At 37.9% G+C, this 22722-nt stretch overlaps 1 protein-coding gene across 2 annotated transcripts; it reads left to right on the top strand.

Moving 5' to 3' along the window:
• On the top strand, positions 14214–21773 carry LOC109235240. Of its 2 annotated transcripts, none has more exons than XM_019401275.1 (8): positions 14214–14373; positions 15731–16025; positions 16519–16590; positions 16869–16936; positions 17699–17855; positions 18695–18778; positions 18886–18975; positions 21227–21773. In XM_019401275.1, the coding sequence occupies exons 2-8, from the start codon at positions 15750–15752 to the stop codon at positions 21416–21418; spliced, it is 939 nt and encodes a 312-aa protein (XP_019256820.1). In that variant the 5' UTR covers positions 14214–14373; positions 15731–15749; the 3' UTR covers positions 21419–21773. The 2 variants fall into 2 exon arrangements, with proteins under 2 accessions (XP_019256820.1, XP_019256821.1); XM_019401276.1 differs by having other exon boundaries at positions 21230–21773.

Genomic DNA, 22722 nt, shown 5'->3' on the forward strand with positions numbered 1-22722 from the left:
GGAAAGAGTTGTCCCAACCAAATGTCATAAACCCGATTTCGCGAGAAAAAGGGGGCGCGACAGTAACGCTGTAATTTTACCGTATTAGGCATCTTGTTATCATGTGATTGTGCAGTTGTTTGAAGATCTAAGGTTAGTATCATTAATAGAACACCCTATAGGCAGGATTTCTAGCGATTGACAATCGTACTTGATTTTACAACATTTTATCCTTATAGGCATGCTTTCTAGGCGAGTGACAATGTAATGAGAATAACAAAAATGGCATCTGATTATGCTCCTATAGGCATGATCTCTACGTGAACATTGCAAAGAATAGGTATTTGCGAATCAACGTAATCCTATAGGCATGGTTTCTAACAGATAAGAGCATAACACATTTGAACCAAGTGAAGAACCTATAGGCAGGATTACTAACACATAATAATCAAACATGTTGGAGCATAATGACACATTTTTTGAGCAAAATAGAATACCTATAGGCAAGTTTTCTAACATAATAACACATTTGAGCAAGTAAAGCACCTATAGGCAGGATCTCTACCCCTTTTAATGCAAATGTTAAGATAGAACCTCTTTCCCGATTTTAGTAACACCCCAAATGTTATTACAGCAATTATTACAAACCTGAATTGAATAGGAGTAAATTACAAAGATAAATAACTATAGGGAGCCTACAGCAGGCCCAAAGATACACCCGGCCAGGCCAGGCCTTCATATAGTTCACAACATCCCAGAAGACAGTTTTCATAGCCAAAACCCAGTAGGCATCAGAAATACGGCCATGTACACAAGCCCATTGGCTTATTCAGCAAGTGAGATGGGACATAACATGAGCAATTAGGACAAATATGGAAAGGAACCTTGGACCCTAGTGCGTCAGAGTTCACAAGACTCTCAATTGGACCCCGAGCAGTGCTCACACTAGGGAGGCTAGAGCAAGAGCCCTGATAGCCTTGGCTTTTAGCCGGCTAAGAATAAGAACCAAATAGTAAGGGAATGGACTAATTAAGGGACAACACTGAGGGGTACAAAATTCAGAAAAAAAACAAGTTCAACACATAATGCATAACAAGACAAGTTGCAAGACAGTCTAATAGTAAGAAGAACAAAGAGAGTTCAGATTATGCTAAGTGTAGAAGGCTAGTGTCACGAGAACGGATCATATCAATTAACATTAGGACTTAACATTCTGAGAACTAATTAGGGCAATTACTGGGGAAGTCAAGACATGATGAAAACATGATAAAAACAGGCTACATTATAGCAGATTCAGAAACAGACTTATTATTTACTTAATGAATACACTCATACTGAGTCAACGAATCAATAGAAAAAGGAATATGAAAGCATGTTCAAATAACAGGTCTAATAGCAGACATAAACACTCAAGAGATGGCTATCGGTGACACATAGGCTAGGCAGAATTAAAGAAATTTAATCAACTTAGGTCTAAACATGTCTCAAACTACAAATGTAATGGCATCTAGATTAGGAGAAGCTTAAAATTGAAGTAAGATGGTCATAATTGCATACGAGAACTGCCCAAAAACATATTGAACAACAATCTTCAGAAGTGAAAACACATGTTTGATAACAGGTAAGTAGAAGTGAAAAGACAGGGGTTTGGTAACTCACCAGTTAAGTGAAAACAAGAAGAAAAGGAAGTCCACAGTGTTATGAATGTCAACAAAAGAACAAGAACCCAGAATTTTTGGCCTTGGCTTTCAACCGGCCAGGAACCGAAGTGCAGAACAAGATTGTTAAAGAGCAAAGAGCACACAACTTTAATTTTTAGTAATTTTTCTTAATGATTCCAGAACTGTTTCAAAGAGGAATGTGGATGGGTTTATATAGTGTAGAAATCGAACATATAAACAAGGAAAATCGTCAGTCAAGCACTAGAAAGGAAAGCAATCGAAATCAGTAAGGAAAAGAGAAAATTTCAAAACCCTAATTTTAGGTAAAGTACACAAATCGGCAGAAATCTAAAATAAATAAAAGGTAAAAATTAAATGCTGCATAGAATAAGAGGAACATAGACAGGAATACCATTTAGATCAGAGAATTGAACCAGATTTGGTTCGATTTAAAAGAATCTAAAACCCTAATTTTATGGTAAGAAAAAAATCGGTAGAGAAGAACAAATTTACACACATAATAGGTGCATATAGGCGAGATAACACTTCAAAATCAAAGAATCGAACCAGATCTAGTTAGATCTAAAAGAGATCTGTAACCCTAATTCTTAGGGTAAGTTTGAATCAAAAAGATACACAGAGATTCATACCATAAAAGAAAAGGAACGAACATAGACGGAAAAGGTCAAGGAACTGAACCAGCTTTAGTTCGAAGTTGATGAGATCCGCTTGCCATGTTTAGGCAAGCAGTATATAGAAGGTTCTAGTACCAGGGGAAGTAGAATATGGCAAGAATCGGCCGTGGAATCCCATGTTAAGTGGGATTAGGAGAAGGATTTGGGGGGAGACGGCTAGGGTTTGAGAGATGAGATGAGAGGATTCAAGGGCGGCAGACGGGTGAGAATGGCTAGGGTTTAGGGGTGAGGGTGTAATTAAAAGGGGAGAAATAATGTGGGACGTTGATCTCAGAGATCAACAGCCGTGATTTTAAGAGGTTTTTGGATCAGGTAGGTTTAGTCGATTGGCCTGGGGTTATTTGGTTTGGGCTGGGTGCTTCGGGCTAGTGTATTAGGTGATTGGGCTGGGGGTTGGTCCAAAAATCAGGTAGAATTTAGGCTAGTTTATAAATACCCAATATTTAATGAATAAATAATTTATAAAAGTAATTAATAAATACCAAAAATACAATTTATGTACTAAAATGATTAAAAATAATTACTTAACATTATAAAAATATAAAAAGTCATTTTATGCCTAAATAATATAATTATACATTAATATGGGCTATTTTTGTAAAAAATGTGCAATTAGCCCTAAAAATGCAAATATAATTATAAAAAATGCACTGAAAATATTTAAAACCTCATGTTGGTATTAATGATAAGTCTAGATGATTAAATCATCATAAAAATAATTCGGAGGATAATTATTAGATTTTTATATAATAAAATACAGGAATAAATTGGTTTGAAGTCTTTAAAAATTATGAAAAATTATAAAAATATTTGTGTATGCTTACAAATAAAATGATAATGCATATGCACTATTTTGAAGGTATATATACATATTTAAAATATGAGGGAAAAATTGGGTATCAACAGCTGCCCCTCTTTACCCGGGAATGATGAAAGAATTTTCGGGTAAAGAAATGATGACCGATTTTGACCGAATGGGATGATTTAAAAAATAGAGCCCGAACTCCAGTTTCTGAGTTGCCTACATATCCCTGGTTTTACAGGAATCAGGCCATGTGTAGTTCTGGACCCAACAGTGAATGAAACCAATGGAATTGTTATAGGAATGGTCGTGTGTTTTCGAAAAGGTTTTTTTTTGAAGGATAGTATCGAATGCAGAGTTATGACTGTGAATCAGAAATGTAACGGATGTGTTATAGAGCAAGTATCTGAATAGCCATAGAGAAAAGTGAGTAATTGATGGGAGTCGGTTACGTTTAAAACATTTGCAGAGTGTGAACGTTACGAACAGAAACCAGAGCGAAGGCTGCTCCCGTTTGAAGAACGGTTACTTCTTGGATTACCTGTAAAATTTAAAACACGATGCATGCAAATATATATGGGTTATTGCGAGAATTTAAACATGATGCAAATTCCCTTTGGACCATGAAGGTTGTCTTCGGACGGTGAGGATGACGTCCTTAGACCATGACGTCCCGGGCCATGAATCATGTGATAAGGGATTCGCAGGTCATGAAATGATGTTCTCGGGCCATGGGAATGGTGCCTCTGAACCATGACGCCTTTGAATAATGATGTGCAGTATTGAGGGATCCTCGGGCCATGACATGGTGTCTTCAGGCTATGAAGATGATGCCTTCGAACTATGACGCCTTTGGATAATATAGCGATGCTTCAGCCCATGAAGTGCGGAGACATGATGGTGGGTCACATAAGAGAAACAAGATAGAGCTTAGTCTTGCATAAGTTTGGGACAGAGCTTAGCCCCGAGAAAGCAGAATAGTGCTAGGTTTCAAGTAGCGTAGCATTCGGTATTAGGCAAGGAAAGGCAGAGCTTAGCCTTATGAATTTAGGGAGGCAATGCTTAGCCTTATGCAAGAAGAGGAGACAGGGCTTAGTCTCATGCAATGGAAGGCAATGCTTAGCCTTATGCAGTTGAGGAGGCAGGGCTTAGCCTCATGCAAGAAGAGGAGACCGGGCTTAGTCTCACGCAATGGAAGGTAGTGTTTAGCCTTATGCAGTTGATTCATACAAGCAGAGGAGACATGGCTTAGGCCTCATTTGTTTGCACTTAATGGAGGTCTGAATCTTAATCATTCAGATCTCAGACATTAAGGCGTTTGTTATTAAAGTCTGAATCTTAATTATTCAGATCTTAATCATTAAGTGTTTTTTTTACTTCACAACTACTTCATGGGTATGAATAGGTCTGTATGACTAAGATCTATAACAGAGACTTAATTTCATTAAGATGCTATCACATATTCATTATTAACTGCCGCCACCGCCTACCATTATCAACTACCACCATGTCACCACCATCACCACCCCCACCACCACCACCACGCCACCATTATCAACCATCACCACCCACTATCCCCACCACTCCGACCACCATCATTCTCACCCATAATCAACACTCATCCACCTCAACTACCACAACTGACCACCCCATCACCATCAACAACCACAGCCGGTACTGCCCATCTTATAACTTACCACCACCCACCCACCACCTTCCCCAGTCACAACTATTACCACCACCCGCCATTATTAACTATCACCACCCACCACCACCATCCTCAATCATAATCACCACCACTACCAATCACTACTAGCTACTAGCATGAACCACCATCATCAACCAAAACTACCACCAACCACCGCCTCTAGTCGATATTCACCCGTTAGCCATCACCACCAACAACTATCATATTTTAAAGCCTATATATTTTAATGATAGAATATTAGATTAGTTAGTATTTCATTTGAATTTTATGTTAATTAAATTTCAAACAAAGATAAATTTTATACATTCAGATGTTAAAAATCAAACAGTCTTAATTATTTCTATTCAGATCTTAATACACATCTTAATATATTCAGATGTGTATTCAAATTCAGGTGTCTTAATCTTAATACACATCTTGATATTCAGGTGTGTATTCAGATTCAGACGTCTTAATCTTTAAAAAAAAAACGAATGAGGCCTTATTCTCATGCAATGGAAGCCAGTGCTTAGCCTTATGCAGTTGAGGAGGCAGGCTTAGCCTCATGCAAGAAGATGAGACAGGGCTTAGTCTCAAGGAATGGAAGGCAGTGCTTAGCCTTATGCAGTTAGGGAGGCAGGGCTTAGCCTCATGCAAAAAGAGGAGATAATGCTTAGTCTCGACGCAATGAAAGGCAATGCTTAGCCTCATGCAAAATGGGAGGCAGTACTTAGCCTCATGCAAAGAAAATATAATGAGTGATAGCAGAGTATTTTCTTATCTGGAGACATATTTGCGTTGGCATCCTTGTCATTATGAAGATAGTGATTTTGATACGTGTATACTTGCGAATACTCCTGTCATGTTCATTGTGCCTGCATCCAAAGAAAAAACGTGAGTTTTGCAGGAAGGTTGGTTCATGCCTTCGCCTGCTTGCTTTTGTCTTGCTTTGCTCTGGGGATCCTGTTTGAGTTACCCTGGGTAGCATCTGGCTACCATAGAAGTAAAGTTTTCGAAAAATATGCGTGCATTTGATAAACATAGTTATTTTAAAACATAGTAGTATACGATATCGAGTAAAGTAGATGAATCAATGACTGTGACACTTTTAGAGACATTGCGACTTTCTTGCATTAGAATTTTGAGGGTCCCCTCAAAATTATGCCCCAGTTTAATAAGCGATTCTTTGACCGTTCTGCATATGACAAAATTGGCTAGACTTGCTCCGGAACTTTGAGGGTCCTCCTCAAAATTCTGCCGCAATTTGGACCATGGGGAAAATGAAGATTTTATTATAATGTGACCGACCCCACAGGGCTGCCTACTAATCCCCTCTTAAATGGGAATCTGGTCAAACGTAGTTCAGTTACATCAAATGAAGAAATGTAAACAATCTAAACATAGTATCTCTTGATTGAGTCTAAGTTGATAGGCTTTGGCCAAATTTCTCCATCCATTTTTGCAAGTATGAGTGATATTCCTGTTAGTACCCTGTGAACCATGTAGGGCCCTTTCCAACTAGGTGAGAATTTTCCTTTGGCCTCATCTTGATGCGGTAAGATCCACTTCAGCACCAGCTGCCCCAGTGCGAGCTGTCTGGGTTTGACCCTTTTGTTGAAAGCTTTGGACATTCTGTTATGATAAAGTTGACCATGGCATACCGCATTCATTCTTTTCCCGTCAATAATAGCTTATTGTTTGTAGCGACTTCTTATCCATTCTGCATCACTGAGTTCTGCTTCTCGTATAATTCTTAGAGAAGGAATTTTGACTTCGGCGGGAATGACAGCTTCAGTACCATAAACCAACATGTAGGGAGTTTCTCCGGTTGATGTGCGGACTGTGGTACGATACCCTAGTAAGGCAAATGGTAATTTCTCGTGCCATTGGTTGTGGTTGTATACCATTTTCCTTAGAATTTTCTTGATGTTCTTGTTGGCGGCTTCCACGGCTCCATTCATTTGAGGGTTGTATGTTGTGGAATTCTTGTGCTTGATCTTGAAAGTTTCACACATAGCTTTCATTAAGTCGTTGTTGAGGTTGGCGGCATTGTCGGCAATGATGGATTCTAGTACCCCGAATCGGCAAACAATACGATCTCTGACAAAATCTGTGATTGGTTACAACCTTGTAGGATGCAGCCTCAACCCATTTTGTGAAGTAGTCTACAGCCACTAGAATAAACCTACGCCCATTCGAAGTGGTGAGCTCGATCGGATTGGTAGGTAGTTTATGAGCCACTATAGACGTGCTCAAACCAGTCATATCGTCATAAGACCATGCAAAAATATCTTCATACTTTTTCAGGAAACGGGTATACTCTTCTTTCTCTGATGGTGACAGGTGAATGCTTATGCGAGTTTCTTTAACTGTTTCAGAATCTCCCAAATTGACTATCTCGGTTTCGTCCAAATTGGACTTAGGCTTGTTTTCAAAGTTTTCCACTTCTCTGACAATTTCCTCAGGTATTATACCTTCTTCTTCTATTTCCTCGAAATCACTATCCTTATGTTGCATTGTCTCATTACATGTCACAGTCGTCGGTTCATCAGGATAAGTAATAATAATGCTGTAGAGAGAAAATGTAAAGGATAATAATAAATAGCAGTGCATTAAATAAATCTTAAAAATATTAAAACAGGTACGGCTCGATGACTCGAGCAATTATTTCAAAACAAAATTCAAAACAAAATACGTTCAAAACAAAATACTAAAAATGTCTTAAATGCTTAAAATTGATGCTTTTTTTTCTTTTAAATAGATCATGCTAATTGCCAGACAGAAATACCATTTAAATCAGAGAGTCGAACCAGATTTGGTTCGATTTACAAGAATCTGAAACCCTAATTTTAGGGTAAGTAAAAAATCAGTAGAGAAGAACAAATTTACACACATAATAGGATGCATATAGACGAGATAACACTTAAAATCAAAGAATCGAAGCAGATTTGGTTAGATCTAAAAGAGATCTGAAACTCTAGTTCTTAGGGTAAGTAAGAATCACAAAGATACACAGAGATTCATACCATAAAAGAACAAGAACGAACATAGACGGAAAATGTCAAGGAACTGAACCAGCTTTGGTTCGAAGCTGATGAGATCCGCTTGCTATGTTTAGGCAAGCGGTATATGGAAGGTTCCAGTACTAGGGGGAAGTAGAATATGGCAAGAATCGACCATGAAATCCCATGTTGGGTAGGATTAGGAGAGGGACTTGGGGGGAGACAGCTAGGATTTGAGAGATGAGATGAGAGGATTCAAGGGCGGCGGACGGGGGAGAATGGCTAGGGTTTAGGGTGAGGGTGTAATTAAAAGGGGGGAAATAATGTGGGTCGTTCATCTCAGAGATCAACGGCCGTGATTTAAAGGAGTTTTTGGGTCGGGTAGGTTTAGTCGACTAGGCTGGGGTTATTTGGTTTGGGCTGGGGTATTTTGGGCTAGTGTATTAGGTGATTCGGCTGGGGGTTGGTCCGTAAATTAGGTAGAATTCAGGCTAGTTTTTAAATACCCAATATTTAATGAATAAATAATATATAAAAGTAATTAATAAATACCAAAATTATAATTTGTGTACTAAAATGATTAAAAATAATTACTTAACATTATAAAATATAAAAAGTTATTTTCTGCATATATAATGTAATTATACATTAATATGGACTATTTTTGCAAAAATATGCAATTAGCCGTAAAAATGCAAATATAATTATAAAAAATGCACTGAAAATATTTAAAACCTCATGTTTGTATAAGTGATAAGTCTAGATGATTAAATCATCATAAAAATAATTTGGAGGATAATTATTAGATTTTATATAATAAAATGCAGGAATAAATTGGTTTGAAGTCTTTGAAAATTATGAAAAATTATAAAAATATTTGTGTATGCTTATAAATCAAATGATAATGTATATGAACTATTTTGAAGGTATATATAAATATTTAAAATATGAGGAAAAAATTGGGTATCAACAGAAGTTGCTTCCAACTTAGACCTCAGCACATTATATTCTTAGCTGAGGGCATCCCGTTCCGTGACGGTCGAGTTCAGCTGTGCCGGAGTTCATCATTTAGCCAAGACCACTAGTCGGCCTTGTCCTTTGCGAGCCGAAGTTAGTCCCTGGCCGATGCCAGCTCCGCTTTTGCAGCCTCTTTTTTCCGAAGCCAACAGGTCCATCCTGCCCCTCCACGCCTCGGTCTCGGCCTTAACATCATCCATCTCAGCCCGAAGCTAGTCGATCAAATCTACCTTCTCTTGGACCTGCGAAGTTGTGTTGTTAGTCACCACATTAGAACAAATCTAAAACTAAACAAGGTTCACAAAGGGGTAAGCGGGGTAAACACCTTACCCGATTCAGCGCCTGTTGTGCCTCGTTGAAGAGGCTCGACGTGCCCACTTCATTCATCTTTGCCTGAGCCTCCTCGGTCATTGGGCATTGAAGGTAGATGGCTATGCCCATCGGAGCGGATAGAACTCGGGCGTCTGCCAGGACTATAAGAACGACCGTCCTCTTACGCTCGGGGTCCACACTCGGAGCGGGGAATTGCTTCACTAGTTTTGGGCTTGAACTCGGCTCGCCCACCCCCGATAGAACATCCTTTTTTGTGACCTCCAGGTGTCCAAGCCCGAAAAAGTCCTCCAGTGCGGCCATATCCATGTCATCAAAGAACGTGTTGAGGGTGTCGTCTGGGCCCTGTGCCATCTCCCTTGACTTATCTTTGCCCTTTTGGGCCTCTTCAAGCATGGAATCGATGTAGGAAGGTGTTTCTACGATGTCAATAACACCGACTACCTCTTTCGGGACATGAGCAGCTTCCCGAGACGCCGCAACCTTCGTCTCTCCTTCTGGTTCCCGAACTAGAGGGGGATCTACATCTTGGTCGCCTTTCTTGAGTGCTGCCCGCTCCCCCTTGTTAAGGGTCGATCCATGAGCAATAAAAAGGTCGTCGTCCTCGGGCTTGTCCCTGAGCCGGTAGAGGGAATAAGAATCTGGTACCCTGGATTTGGCGCTCTTTTTGATTTTCTTGATCCGGATGGTCACTTTCTTCTTCCTCGCCTCAACATCCGGGGAACCCGAGGACTTTCTTTTCTTCTTCTTCCTCTTCTTCTTCTTCCTCTTCTTCTTCTTCTTCTTCTTCTCCTCCTTTACGGCATCCCCGGGCTGTCCCAGAGCGGAGGGTTCGGCAAGCAAGGACGGATCCTCATCCTCACCTAACAGCCTGAGTTCGGTGGTCTTGGACAAACCTGTAAGAAAAAAGGAGACTTAGCAATGCGTAAGCCACAAGTACGATAGTAACTATTCGAAAAGGGGCCTCACTATGGGAATGAGCCTCCCATTTGCCTTCGAGAGCTGTCGCCATGCGCGCTCGGAATATGGAGTCTATTTGCAGATCTCCTCAACCAACTCCTTGAAGCGGGGAACTGTATTGGGAACTTGGAAACAACTGTACAACAACAAACATAAGCAATGGGAGGAAGAACGAAAGGAAAGGACAAATACTCGAGAAGGAAAATACTTACGGGATGCATTCCACTTTTTCGGGAATGGTAGAAATTTGGAGGGAATGAGGTCTTCGGTCTTCACCCGAACGAACCTCCCCTGCCAACCTCGCTCTCGGTCCTTGTCGATGCTCGAGAATGGAGCCTTGCTCGCTTAGTGAACGAGCTTGATCATTCCCTATCGGAAGATTCAGGGACTGTACAGGCGAAGTAGCTGATTGAGGGTGAACCGAGGGGCTTCAATATTATTAACAAAATGTCGTAAGAGGATCATGATCCTCCAGAAATACGGGTAGATTTGCCCAAGGCACACCTCGTACCTTTTGCAGAAGGCAAGGATGGGTCCACCGGGGCAAGCGTGAAGGGGTAAGTGTAAACACTTAAGTACCCCTCCACGTGGTAGTGATGTCGTCATTAGGCCTGGGGACGACCACTTCTTTACCCTCCCAGTTACAGTCAGCTCGGACTATGGGTAGTGTTTCCTCAATAACGGAGCATACGTATCTCCATGCTCCCTCGGCTCAGTCCTGTTGATTAGAGGCCTTCTCGAAGAGGAAGTCGTTCCTGATAAAACAACCCCCAGGTACGAAGCTCTTCATGGGGGGCTCTTGATCCACCTCGGGGACAGCCACCTCGGCACCCGTGACCAGGTTGGAAGATGAAAGAGCAACCTGCTGAGGCACCAACTTGGAGGTTTTTGCCATCGTAATCTGGGACGTATGGAGGTTTGAAGAAAAATATGAAGGTTTGAAGAAAAATATGAAGATTTGAAGATGGTATGAAGGTCTGGGTTGGAGATCCAAAGAAAATGTATGAGGATTGAAGATGGAGATATGAAGGTTCAAGGACCAATATATGAAGATTTGGAGGAGTTAAAAGCATATTAGAAAGTTCGAGGGTAAATTTTGTAATCAGAAAGTGGAAGAAGTGAATAAAGGCCGAAGCTTTTATAGGGGAAAACAACCAGTGCGCGATGTTTCGCATTTGAGGACAGTCAACCGGTGACTGACACGTGTTCGAAGTCAGAACGACGCGACTGATGGGATGTTTCGATTTACCCGTCATCTCGGTTGTAACGTACGAAGGAAGGAACCGGGGTTTATCTATCACTTCCCATCGTTTCAGTAAACCTACTCTTCGGAAAATGAGGGGACTATATGTGTACGGGTAGAATCGGGGGTAACATCTACCCCGATTTCCCGGTGAGAAAACGGAGGAAGGGCACGGACGCACTAGATTGTAGTCGAGGATAAAAACTCTTCGTATCGAGATCCAGGTAGAATAAACGGTGTGCTTGACCTCGGGCACGGTAAAGCGACGCATCCCGAGACAAGAATGAGTTCTAAGACTTTGGGAAACACGGTGAGATGTTACGAATAGAGGGCCATGATGTTCGCACCCAACCGGATATCACGGCGTGGATCTCGCTCAATGACGGTTATGGATCAGTAATTACTAGGTAGGGAAGATTTTTATCTTTTTTAGACTTATACTAGGGATGAAACTCCCCTACTATATAAAGGGGAAGTTTTTCTTTTGTAAGATACATTGTAACAGGCAAATCAAATTAATACAAGCTTACTTTCTATCTTTCTAGCTACTGTTAAAGTTCTTATTCACTTATCCTGTTCTTCATTCACGACCGAGCTCGAACCAAGGGTCCAATCGAGGCAAGGTCATTGTTCAATCTAAATTCAGGCTTGATCATAGTATTGCAACTGGTTTGAATGTTTATTTCATTCCTAACCATTTACTTTGATATTCTTAATTGTTCGTATTGGATTAAATCATATATCCTTAAAACCACATACAAATTCAATTGTCACCCGATTTTGGGGTAAACAGTTTGGCGCCCATCGTGGAGCTAAGGATAATAGTGGTGATTTGATACGAATCTTCATAGCACACTATATTTTACGCTTGTTCTTTGAAGTCTTGATTTCAGGCTAGCCCAAAAATATGTACAACTACGTGCTTATTTCAGTTGAATGAATGGCAATCGATTGACTGTGCCTATTTATTATGTGTTACTTGAGAAAGAATACATATTAGGTGCTTGTTGAACAACGTCACTCCTAACGTATATGAGATCAATACAACGGGTTTAAAAGCGCGATTAGAGATAATGAAGCTTTGACGTGATCATAATGAGAGAAGAAAGAGTGCGAGCTTGCGTAATTCGAGATAATATGACTAGTAAATTATTGTAGTTGCTTGAGAGAGAATTACGATAAGTCGAGTCCTCATGATCAGTAGAGAATACTTAATCAAAATTGTAGGAGACATAGCAGGAAGGATTTCGACAATTGGAGAAATCATAACTCTAGGCCTCCTTCATCTTGTCTCCAACCCTTAGTATCTTTAGTTTAATTTACTACTTTAATTTGTTAGTTAATTAGTTAGATATAAGAATCTTTATCTTTATAACTTAGGAATTTATTCGAGCTTGTCTTCTTAGTGATATTGAACAGTTATAGCAAAACCTTAGTTCTATGTGAGATTCGACTCCGGACTCTTAGACCGGATTATATTTGCAGCGACCGCTTATTTTTTTTTAGGACTAGAGTTGGGCGTGATCAACGAGCTTATGCGCAAGGCGTTGGGCGCATACCAGGCGTACGTCTGGGGCATTGAGGTGGAAGGATCAAGATTTATTATTTTTAGAAACTTATATTTTTTATTTTTATTCTTTTTAGACGAACATAATATTTAATAAATATGTTTGTGTAAAAAATTCTATACTCATTGACATGGGTACATACGCAAATCGCGTATCGTAAGACTAGTTCAATTTAATGATACATAGAATAACAATACTTCCTCTTTTTAATTTTTTGATGTATTTTTCTTGTTAGTCTGTCCTAAATTTTATATATATATATATATATATATATATATATATATATATATATCTTAAAACATCATTTTACAATTAATAAGATGATCTATAATTGCTTGTTGTAGACGTTAAGTTTCAAAAGTATTTTTTTTTTCTTTCTAAATTCCGTAATAAAACAAAATCACATAAATAAGGATGGAATGAGTAGTACATGGCAGGTCCATATTCTTTCAAAGTGGATTTGAGATGGTGAAAATCATAACAAAAGTATCTAATATAAGATCTTTTTGATTTGTTACCTGCCTATTACCTACATAATATGTCTTCTAGAAACCATGAGAGAATGGAATGTCCATTATCTTTATCTGTCTAACCAAAACTCATTTGAATAATTACCTACCCCCTTTTACAAAGCTCTTCTACCAAGTCTTTATAACACATCCATCTCAAACGACAAAAGCAATTACACTTTTGCATCTTTTTCTTTCCTTGATGATGAATGTTTCTCTAATAACCTCTTTCATACCAACGTGGACAAATAGTGTGGCTTTGCGCGTGGAAATTTTTGTTAATTAATTTCTTTGTTGTAGTCGTCATGTTTTTGTTTGGTCTAAGCAATCACAAAAGTTAAATTTTTGAAAGTCAAACAATTGACCCTAACCAAAAGACCAAAACGGTGGTAAGTTTTCACTTACTTGAAAAAATATTTATTTGCACTCTTATACATTACTTATTTTAACTTATATTTGCGACTTATAGTTCGCAATTGCGACCATTGGTTCCCATAGGTTTCCAATTGCGGAATAATTTTATTCTAAATATGGCATTTATTAAAATAAGAATACATTGACTTAATAATTGTCAATTAATAACAATTTATATGCATAAAATTACAGAGTTAATAGCAGAGTAACTTCTTGGATGCCGGCTATTAAAGGAGTCATTTGGAATTGGACGTCCTTAAACGACGTCGTTGTAGTTTAAGCGGTCCCGCAACATTGATGAATTTGTCTAGTAATATCTACTTAATAAAATCTATATAATCCAGAGAAGACTTTTATACGTTACTCTATTTTCATAATCAAATTGCTGTCCAATTTGCAAGCAAAGCTCAAAACCAAAAACGACTATTTCTTCTCTCAGAAAACACTCATACATATTCATTAGCTTCTCTCAGAGAACCAAAATCCATCGAGAATTGCATTTTCAGGTACCTCAAAATTCTATTGTTTCCTCTATTTTGTTTTCCCTATATTTTTTTGTTCAAGATTTTTATTACGGTGAGTCAATTGGTTAGGTTTTCTGGTTTCTGGCTTCGTTTATAATCCAATTGATGAAATAGAAATTGTTGCTTATGTTTTGATCGTCAAAGTTGGTAATTTTCAAACTTGGTTCCGTTTTAGAAAATTTTACCCCGTATATGGTAAGAGAAAAAATTGGAAAGGCAGGAAAGTTCGTTAAACGCATTTTGCTTCAGTATTTCCAATTAAAGGGTAGTTTTTTGGGGTATATGGTCTCAGTTTAGTAGAAAGCCTCCACTTTTGTGTTGAAGAGCTCAACTCTACTTGAAAAAATCCCTGAATTGACTTTCCTATGCTCATAGTTTGTTACCTATCCTAAAAAGAAAAAGAAAATTCAAAGAAAAGATTAGTAGTTAGTTCACAGTTGATTTTAATAGTAAAGGCCATACCTCTTGATTGTACTTTTGCTTTTGTTGCGTTTGGAAAATCTATTTGTTGACAATTCGAACTTCAATATCCAAATTCTTTGAAGTAATGTGGCATTTCGGTCTTTGTACCAATGGACAGGAGGCTGAACCTTGTGAGAAGAAACTTGTAGGGAAGTAAATCATACTCCCTCTGCTCCAATTTATGTGAACCTGTTTGACTGGGCACGGAGTTTAAGAAAAAATGAAAGACTTTTGGAATTTGTGGTCCTAAACAACTCAAAAAGGGGGTCCACAATATTTGTGTGATTATAAATGCTTCTCACTAAGGGTAGAATTGGGAATTTAAGCTAAATTGTTTCCAAATTTAGAAAGGGGTCATTCTTTTTGGAACAGACTAAAAAGGAAATATGTTCACATAAACTGGAGCGGAGGGTGTATGATTTTTATGAACTGTTTCCCTTGTCTTTTGATAGTTCCTTTTACTGAGTTGTAAGAGTTCTATTATTATGGCCAGAAAGTCGTTAAAACTTTGCACTAAGCCATATGAAGTTTAACCTGGGGCGGAGCCAGTGTATCGGTGACTGGTTTGGCCGACCCAGTAACTTTGAGCCAAAACCCTCTTATTATCTTAAGAAATTCATTGAATTTGTATAAATTATTAATTTAAAACGCAATAACTTAAAAGGACTAGAATATCATACTTATAAGCTTTAAATCCTGGCTCTGCATATGAGTTTAACAAAAAAGTCTCTAGGGCTATCCGAAGGATCCAGGAAACCAATAGGGATAGTGCTCTTATATATGTTGATTGAGCTGACATTTGTGTTTTGTGACTTAATTATTTTCCCTTTCTTCTCTTTTAGCTAAAGCTGGCTGACCATGTTTGTTCATTTTAAAGATACGTAGGTGAACTGCTAATGGGAGAACACTTGGCTCTATGTGTTGATCGTCTTATCACACCTGAATCTTTGCACTCTCTGCAAGGGTCAGATGATGCAGGATCCTCGGCAGGAAGTTCTTGCTCTCACACAGTAAGTCAATCAACCTATGGTACTGCTAATAAGGAGGATGAAGAACCAGAAGCTGGAGGTGAAGATGAGCCATTACTTCAGACTGTGGAATGCAGAATTTGCCAGGAAGAAGATAGCACTAAGAATTTGGAGATCCCTTGTGGCTGCAATGGCAGCTTAAAGGTATGTTTGTGAAGTATTTGGCCACTTGGTCAATTAGCTACTAAACATTGAGCTTGATGCTGCTTTTGCATGTAATAAATGTATATTTATAGTGTCATCTTCTTTTTTCCTAAGCCTGAATGGTGCTAGTATTCAAGTTACTCTTCTCAAGAACTTATCGTTCATGTCTTTCATCCTAGCTAAGTGTCACTTTTTTTATTTTTACTTGTTTGTGAAAAGTATGGTGGTTTACTGACTTTAGAAAGCTGAAGAATGTTTTTCCTTTGACCAGTCTTCATTGTTTTTTTCAAACTTTCCGTAGTTCTTATAACTTCTCTAGAATTTGCTTAGAGTCCAAAACCTTTGAATAATTGACGGTCATGTGTTTATCCGGATGTGCTGCAACTGCATGACAAAAGATCTTTTATATGTGTGTGGACCTTATTTGATTCTAATTATTCTTTTTTTTTTTTTGGCTTTCAATTCCTGTCGGCGACTTAACTACAAAATGCAGTATGCTCATAGGAAATGTGTTCAGCGTTGGTGCAATGAGAAGGGTGATATAATTTGCGAGATTTGCCATCAGGTACTTTGTTCTACCTGTTAATACCTGTTTGCATTTTGAGTGATGATGCTTCATGATGGCTTTGCACATTCAGTTTATTTGATTTGGAGAGAGTGATAACTCACCTTAGGCCGTAATTCATTGATGCATTTCCCCTTCAGAAATTTAAGTAAGTGGGACTTTAGAAATTAGAATCACAAAACTGTATGTTCGTGAATACGTGCTGAAGGAGTTTCTAGTTCAGGCTCACTTGTTTCAGACAAAGTTATATGCTGACTTGGAAACTTTGTAACCTGCAGTCTTACCAGCCTGGATATACCGCTCCACCACCGCCTTCTCCTTCTGAAGATATTGCCATTGACATCAGGTTGGTTTAAATCATTATTATTGTCTTTGTGCATGCCAAATTTGATTCATTTTCCCCAGCATTTCTCGATCTACGGAATAGAGACATTGATCTTCTGATTTTGGTGTTTGCTTTTCAAAGTATGTTGATAGCTGTATCATTTCTATACTCTGACACTACCCCCACTTCCCTAAAAAGAAAAAGAAATGAAAAGAGAGGAAGTAGCCCGTGAAACGGACGATCTTACTGCTGTTGTGCTCACACCTTTGATTATTTGTATCTTTATGTATGTTATATGACTATGAACTGACTTTGCATTACCAATTGTTTTCAATATCTAGTGATGATTCCTGTTCCCGGTATATTTTTGCTCTTTGATATCATGTAATTGTATATGTCTGCGGCTCTTTTTTCTTCCAAGTATATGTTCCTGGGTAAAGTTGAAATTTAGCATCATTGACGTGAAGATTATTGTCCATTAGACCAACGACAATCTGAACTGGCCATAAAGACATTTACCCTTATTTTGGACGTACTTAAAACATGTTAAGCTCATTATATTTTTGGGCAGTCAGTTTTCAACCACTATATGAAGGCCCTTGTTACTGAAAATTTGGGTGAAATTCTGATGGACCATTTTCTTTGGTGCCAGTTTAGCTGTTAACATCTTCAGTGAGGGCATCCAACATGATCAGCATGTCTCCTCGCAATCTTAATCTTGAAAATTTTCTTTTCTGTCTTCTCTGTCGCTGATGGATTCGTCTACATGGTTTTGCCGTGCAGTGGGGGATGGACAGTGGCTGGTGCTCAGCTTGACTTGCATGATCCTCAGCTTCTTGCAATGGCAGCCGCAGAGCGCCATCTCTTGGAGGCTGACTATGACGAGTATGCTGATTCAAGTGCTAGTGGAGCTGCATTTTGTCGTTCTGCTGCTTTAATTGTAAGCAGCTGCTGTTCCCTTATGTTATTAATCATTTTTGAGAAGTGCAAGAGTGGAGATGTGGGGTATGCATTATTATATTTCATGTGGAAGATAATGCGCATCAGCAGATAGAGAATTCTTATTTATCAAAAAAAGGAAAAAAAAAAAAGAAAAGAAGGCAGATTCAGAATTCTCTTTTGGGGTGGAGGTGGGGTATAACTTTACCGTTTGATACATGAATTTTCATCTATAAGTGGTGACACAATGCTGACTTGAGAAAATTAAGAGTTCATTGGAAGAGAAGTGGTGATAAAAATTTTTGGGCCACAACTTTGTGATCCTCCCTCCTTGAAAATGAGAATCTTCCTTTATAGGAGGCATATGTAAGGAATGCTCAATAATGGAAAATAATGTCAACTCGCCCTTGCCATCACCCGAAAAAAAAAAATTACTCATTCCGCACCTATGTTGTTTATATTTTCATACTCATGTTACAATGATTTTCCTGCAAGTTCTTGAAACTGCAGTTCATAGTAAGAGAAAGAGGGCTATTCGGGGCCTCATGCTACATTTCTTGCTTTTGCTTTCCTCTTATCTGCTTATATTCACTTCCTTCATTGTATTATCCTCTTGTCCTTTCCGCTGGTTGAATTGATAAGAAATGACCTTCACTTTATTGTCTACACTTGTAAAAGTTCTTCCCAGTATGAAAATGGAGAAACTAGGGAAAAATCTTTAAGACATGTTGATAACAAAAAATTTGCTTTCAATATTTTCCTTTTGTTTTACCCATGCAATCTATCTTTATTCTTGGTTTCTAGATACTCAAAAGAATATTGCACACTGTTCCCATGCAGTTAATGGCCCTTCTATTATTGAGGCATGCTGTGACCATCGGAAATGATGATGGGGATGATGATGATGTTTCCACCTTTTTCTCTGTGAGTAAATCATACAGTGAAATCATCTTGCTATTTTTGCTTGCTATGATGAGTCTATGACACATTAGATCATGTGGGATTACTGATCTGGTCAATTTTTGATACAGCTTTTCTTGCTCCGCGCGGCTGGTTTCCTTCTACCTTGCTACATCATGGCATGGGCTATCAGTATCATGCAGCGTCGAAGGCAAAGACAGGTTAGAGCCTTAGAGATTTCTTTTGTTTCTCGTTATCTATAAATAGCTATTAACATGTCAATCTTCATTCTTGCTAATATGATGATACGCTGCATGTTTTGTAAAATGGAAAATTCCTGTGGTGCAGATCAGATAAATTTTTGTTTAGTTCTTGTAATGGTTGACAAACGCTGTATCCGTGCACATGTATGTAATAAATTTTGGCTGAGTTACTTGGATCTTTGCCCTAGTTTATGGGAACTCAGTGGACCTTTGGAGAAACATTTAAGACCTCCACTCCTAGTTTAGTACATCGATAGAGGCCCAGCGTGCTATCGCTAAAAAATGGAACGGAAGTCATGTTCACCCTTCCATGACTGAAGTACCTCATGCAAGGATATATTTTGCCGAGATTCCATGCTAAAATATTTGGCTCACTGAAGAATTTCTCTTGCATGAATGAAATACCTTGTTTGCTCTTTGGTACTTTCCCCAATAAATTTGTACTCACTGTTACACTTTCCAACTTCCAAATAAATCCAAGTTTATTTGATGGCCTATACCTTTATTTTCCTGATTTATACTTTGGCCGCCCACTTTTTGCTTTTATGTTGATTGTGGTTTAAGTTCAATATATAATTGGTTATATGTCAAGTGCGATGGAGCCACTATTACTTCCAGTTGTGAGTTTGTAGGTTCTGCTGATAGATGTCAGCACTTTGTACACAGTTATGTAAATTTGAATTAGATAAAGTATTGGAACTTATTTGGTCTTATCGTGTGAACTAAGTAGAATATTAAAATAGAATATTTAATGGCATGTTAAAATTTTGAAAGTGTCGTTGCTTGCTCTAACTATGGAAGTTATTTGCATGCTGGCTAGCATGCGCATATAAAGTTAACTCTGAGAAACAACAAGTGTAGCTTTTTTCTATCCCATTTTATATGAAATTTGTACTGTTTGGGAAATCAAGCAGTTTTTTCTCTGATTACAAATTTTCAAACATCTTAAATATTTGTTAGTATTTTCTATATATTGCAATCTATATTACTTTTTGTTTTTAAGTATGTAAATTTTATTCAGACCATACAGAAAGTTATTTGGTCCTCCTGCTTCAAACTCCCCCATTCATTTTGTGATGGAGTTTAAGTGGTTTTTTTATACATCAAAATTGACTATGTAATGTTCAGATTTTAGAGTCTGTTTTTCACCAGTAATTTATTTCATTTTTCGGAGGTTCAGATAATTGTTACTACTGCTGTCCCCACCCCACCCCACCCCCTTTTTGTTGACCCCCTTTCTACTCACGGGTCAACAACATTATTCTTGCAACATAATGTTTAGTTATTTTTAATGATTTTTCTGGATTAATAAATTCAGTGATTAGTAACTATTTAAAAAAAGGGAAAAAAAGAAACCAACAGTGACTAGTAGATCTTTAAATGTAGTTTGCACTTCAAATTTCAGAGACAAATAAGTATAATGTATAATGTTAGATTAAAAATTTATTAAGTCAACCATTGTAAACTGAACACGAACGAGTAATATGAGACGAGGAAGTATTATATTATTTGTTTATAGTCTTGGTCCCAAAAATGCCTCGCGCTTAGAAACACAAAGTGTTCTATTCGACCGACCCATTTTGTTATTCCCTGGATTGTTAAATGCAGAAGAATTTATGTTAGGAGATTTTGCATAGTACTTTTACTCGTAACTCCTTTCGTTCGGATTCAATAGTCCATTTTCTATTTTGTAATGAGTTAAAGTTGAATTGTTTGATAATTTTTGGGAAACTTATAGTTTCATAGATTATCGAGTTAAAAGAAGAAAAACAGAGGAAAATGTTGTTCTCCCATCTGTCCAAAACTTACCTATTTTGTAAAAACTGTATTCTGGTCAAATCAATTTTAAATTAATTAATGTAAGCTCAGAAGTGATGCTCCTTCTGAATGGCTGTACTTCTGATAAGGTTAATAAATGTTTCTATTTGGTTGCAAGCCTTTTCACATTAAAATGGTTTAAATCTTAGCCAGCTTGACCTTTGAGAGTATACTCTAGGCCAAAATTGAGGGATGGAAGAAGTAATGAAAATAGCAAAAATAAGTCCCATGAACTTCTTGTAGTAGTTGGAATTTATTAGAACTTTCCACTTAAGGTAGTGGGACAACATTTTGAGACAATCTGCAAATGAAAGGGGCACCAGTATATCTGTGATGTAATTATGTCACATGTGTAGTTTCGGATGCTTATACTTCAATCTTTTCTTCAAAGCAGGAGGCAACAGCACTTGCGGCAGCAGAAGTTGCTTTCATGCTGCAGGCAGGGCAACATAGGGGCTTGCATGTAACAATAGCACCAGGACCTGCACAGGCAGCTGAACCTTCAGCAACACCAGCACACCCAACAACTCATGTTGCAACACCAACCGCCCAGGCGACACCCCCTCCTCCAGAGCTATTATAAATGGCTTTGTTCAGTTTGCTTGTTATAAAATCGTTGCCGATAGGGGCATTTTACTGTTGGTTAGTTGCACAAGATGGGTGGATGAGTAGAAGGGTAGAGGAGTATTCTTTTCCCTTTTTGCTTTTTCGATTTATTAGCTGTATCTTTGCATTGCCAAATTTGGAGTGCAGAGGATGAAACTTTTTCCATTTGTTCAATTTTTCATTAATGCTTGAACGAACATGTAAAAAATATAGTAGCCAACTTAGCTTTCAATTTGGAGATACCATATCTCCACATCGTGTACATTGTTTATATTTTACCATTATGGTTTACTCTTCCTCCCGCTTAATTAGTATTTACCGTTGCTTTTTTACTTGTGATTGTTTCTACTGTATTATGTTTGGGCACCTTACTGGTAGTAATTATTTGAGCTGGATTGCTTCTGTTATTGACATGCTAGTTAATTTCCTAGACTTTGTGATGTATATCTCCGCTCTTTATTTCTACGCTGATAGAGATATGATTAATTAGACAGGTTAAACATCTTAAATTCCATACTCATGTCTAATTGTGCCAAATAAAAGAGGAAGGAGTGTGTATATGCATATTCATAAATACATAGATATTGTCTTTGTAATTGCTTAAATGAAACTTCAGCGGAACTCAAACTTTTATATTTACTCAGTATTTCCTAATTGTTTAAATATTTAAATGAAATATTACAGCGGAAGCTCTTTGTGATACTTTTTAAGATATTTCCAAAGTAAAGCTCTTGATTGTACTCATGAAATACTTGGCCTATTTTTGTGAAGTAGGACTTTGAAGTAAGCATCCCATATTCATTAATCGAGAGAACCTTATTAATATGCAAGGAACAAATTCTTTCATGGGATTGAGATAATACATAACAACGGGCAAGATGAAAGAAGAACAAATTCAGAATCTGCGAATAAGAAAAAGGAAAAAGGAAAAGTGAAGGAAAGAGATGGTCCACATGGGTAAGCAAGAACAAATAAAGATAGAAAAGAATAATATGCTTGACAAGGCCAAGAATGGGTAGGAGAGAGGAGGTCCTAAGAATTTTTGAATGGAGGGAAATTGCACAATCTAAATTAAAGATAGAGCAAAGAAAAGCATAAAGAGAAACTCAATAAGCACAAGGAACCAAGACTGTCATTTTTGTTTTGAGTTTGGAATTCTAAAATCTAAAGTAGAATTTGGCATAAAGTAAGTCCTTGGATTTATATTTTTGAAGAGGCTTCTATTCTTCACATTACCCAATACTCTGCTTTATCTGGCTTTCTTGCAACTGTTGCAATCTC

This window comes from Nicotiana attenuata, chromosome 12 (genome assembly GCF_001879085.1).
Source record: "Nicotiana attenuata strain UT chromosome 12, NIATTr2, whole genome shotgun sequence".
Classification (NCBI taxonomy): Eukaryota; Viridiplantae; Streptophyta; class Magnoliopsida; order Solanales; family Solanaceae; genus Nicotiana; species Nicotiana attenuata.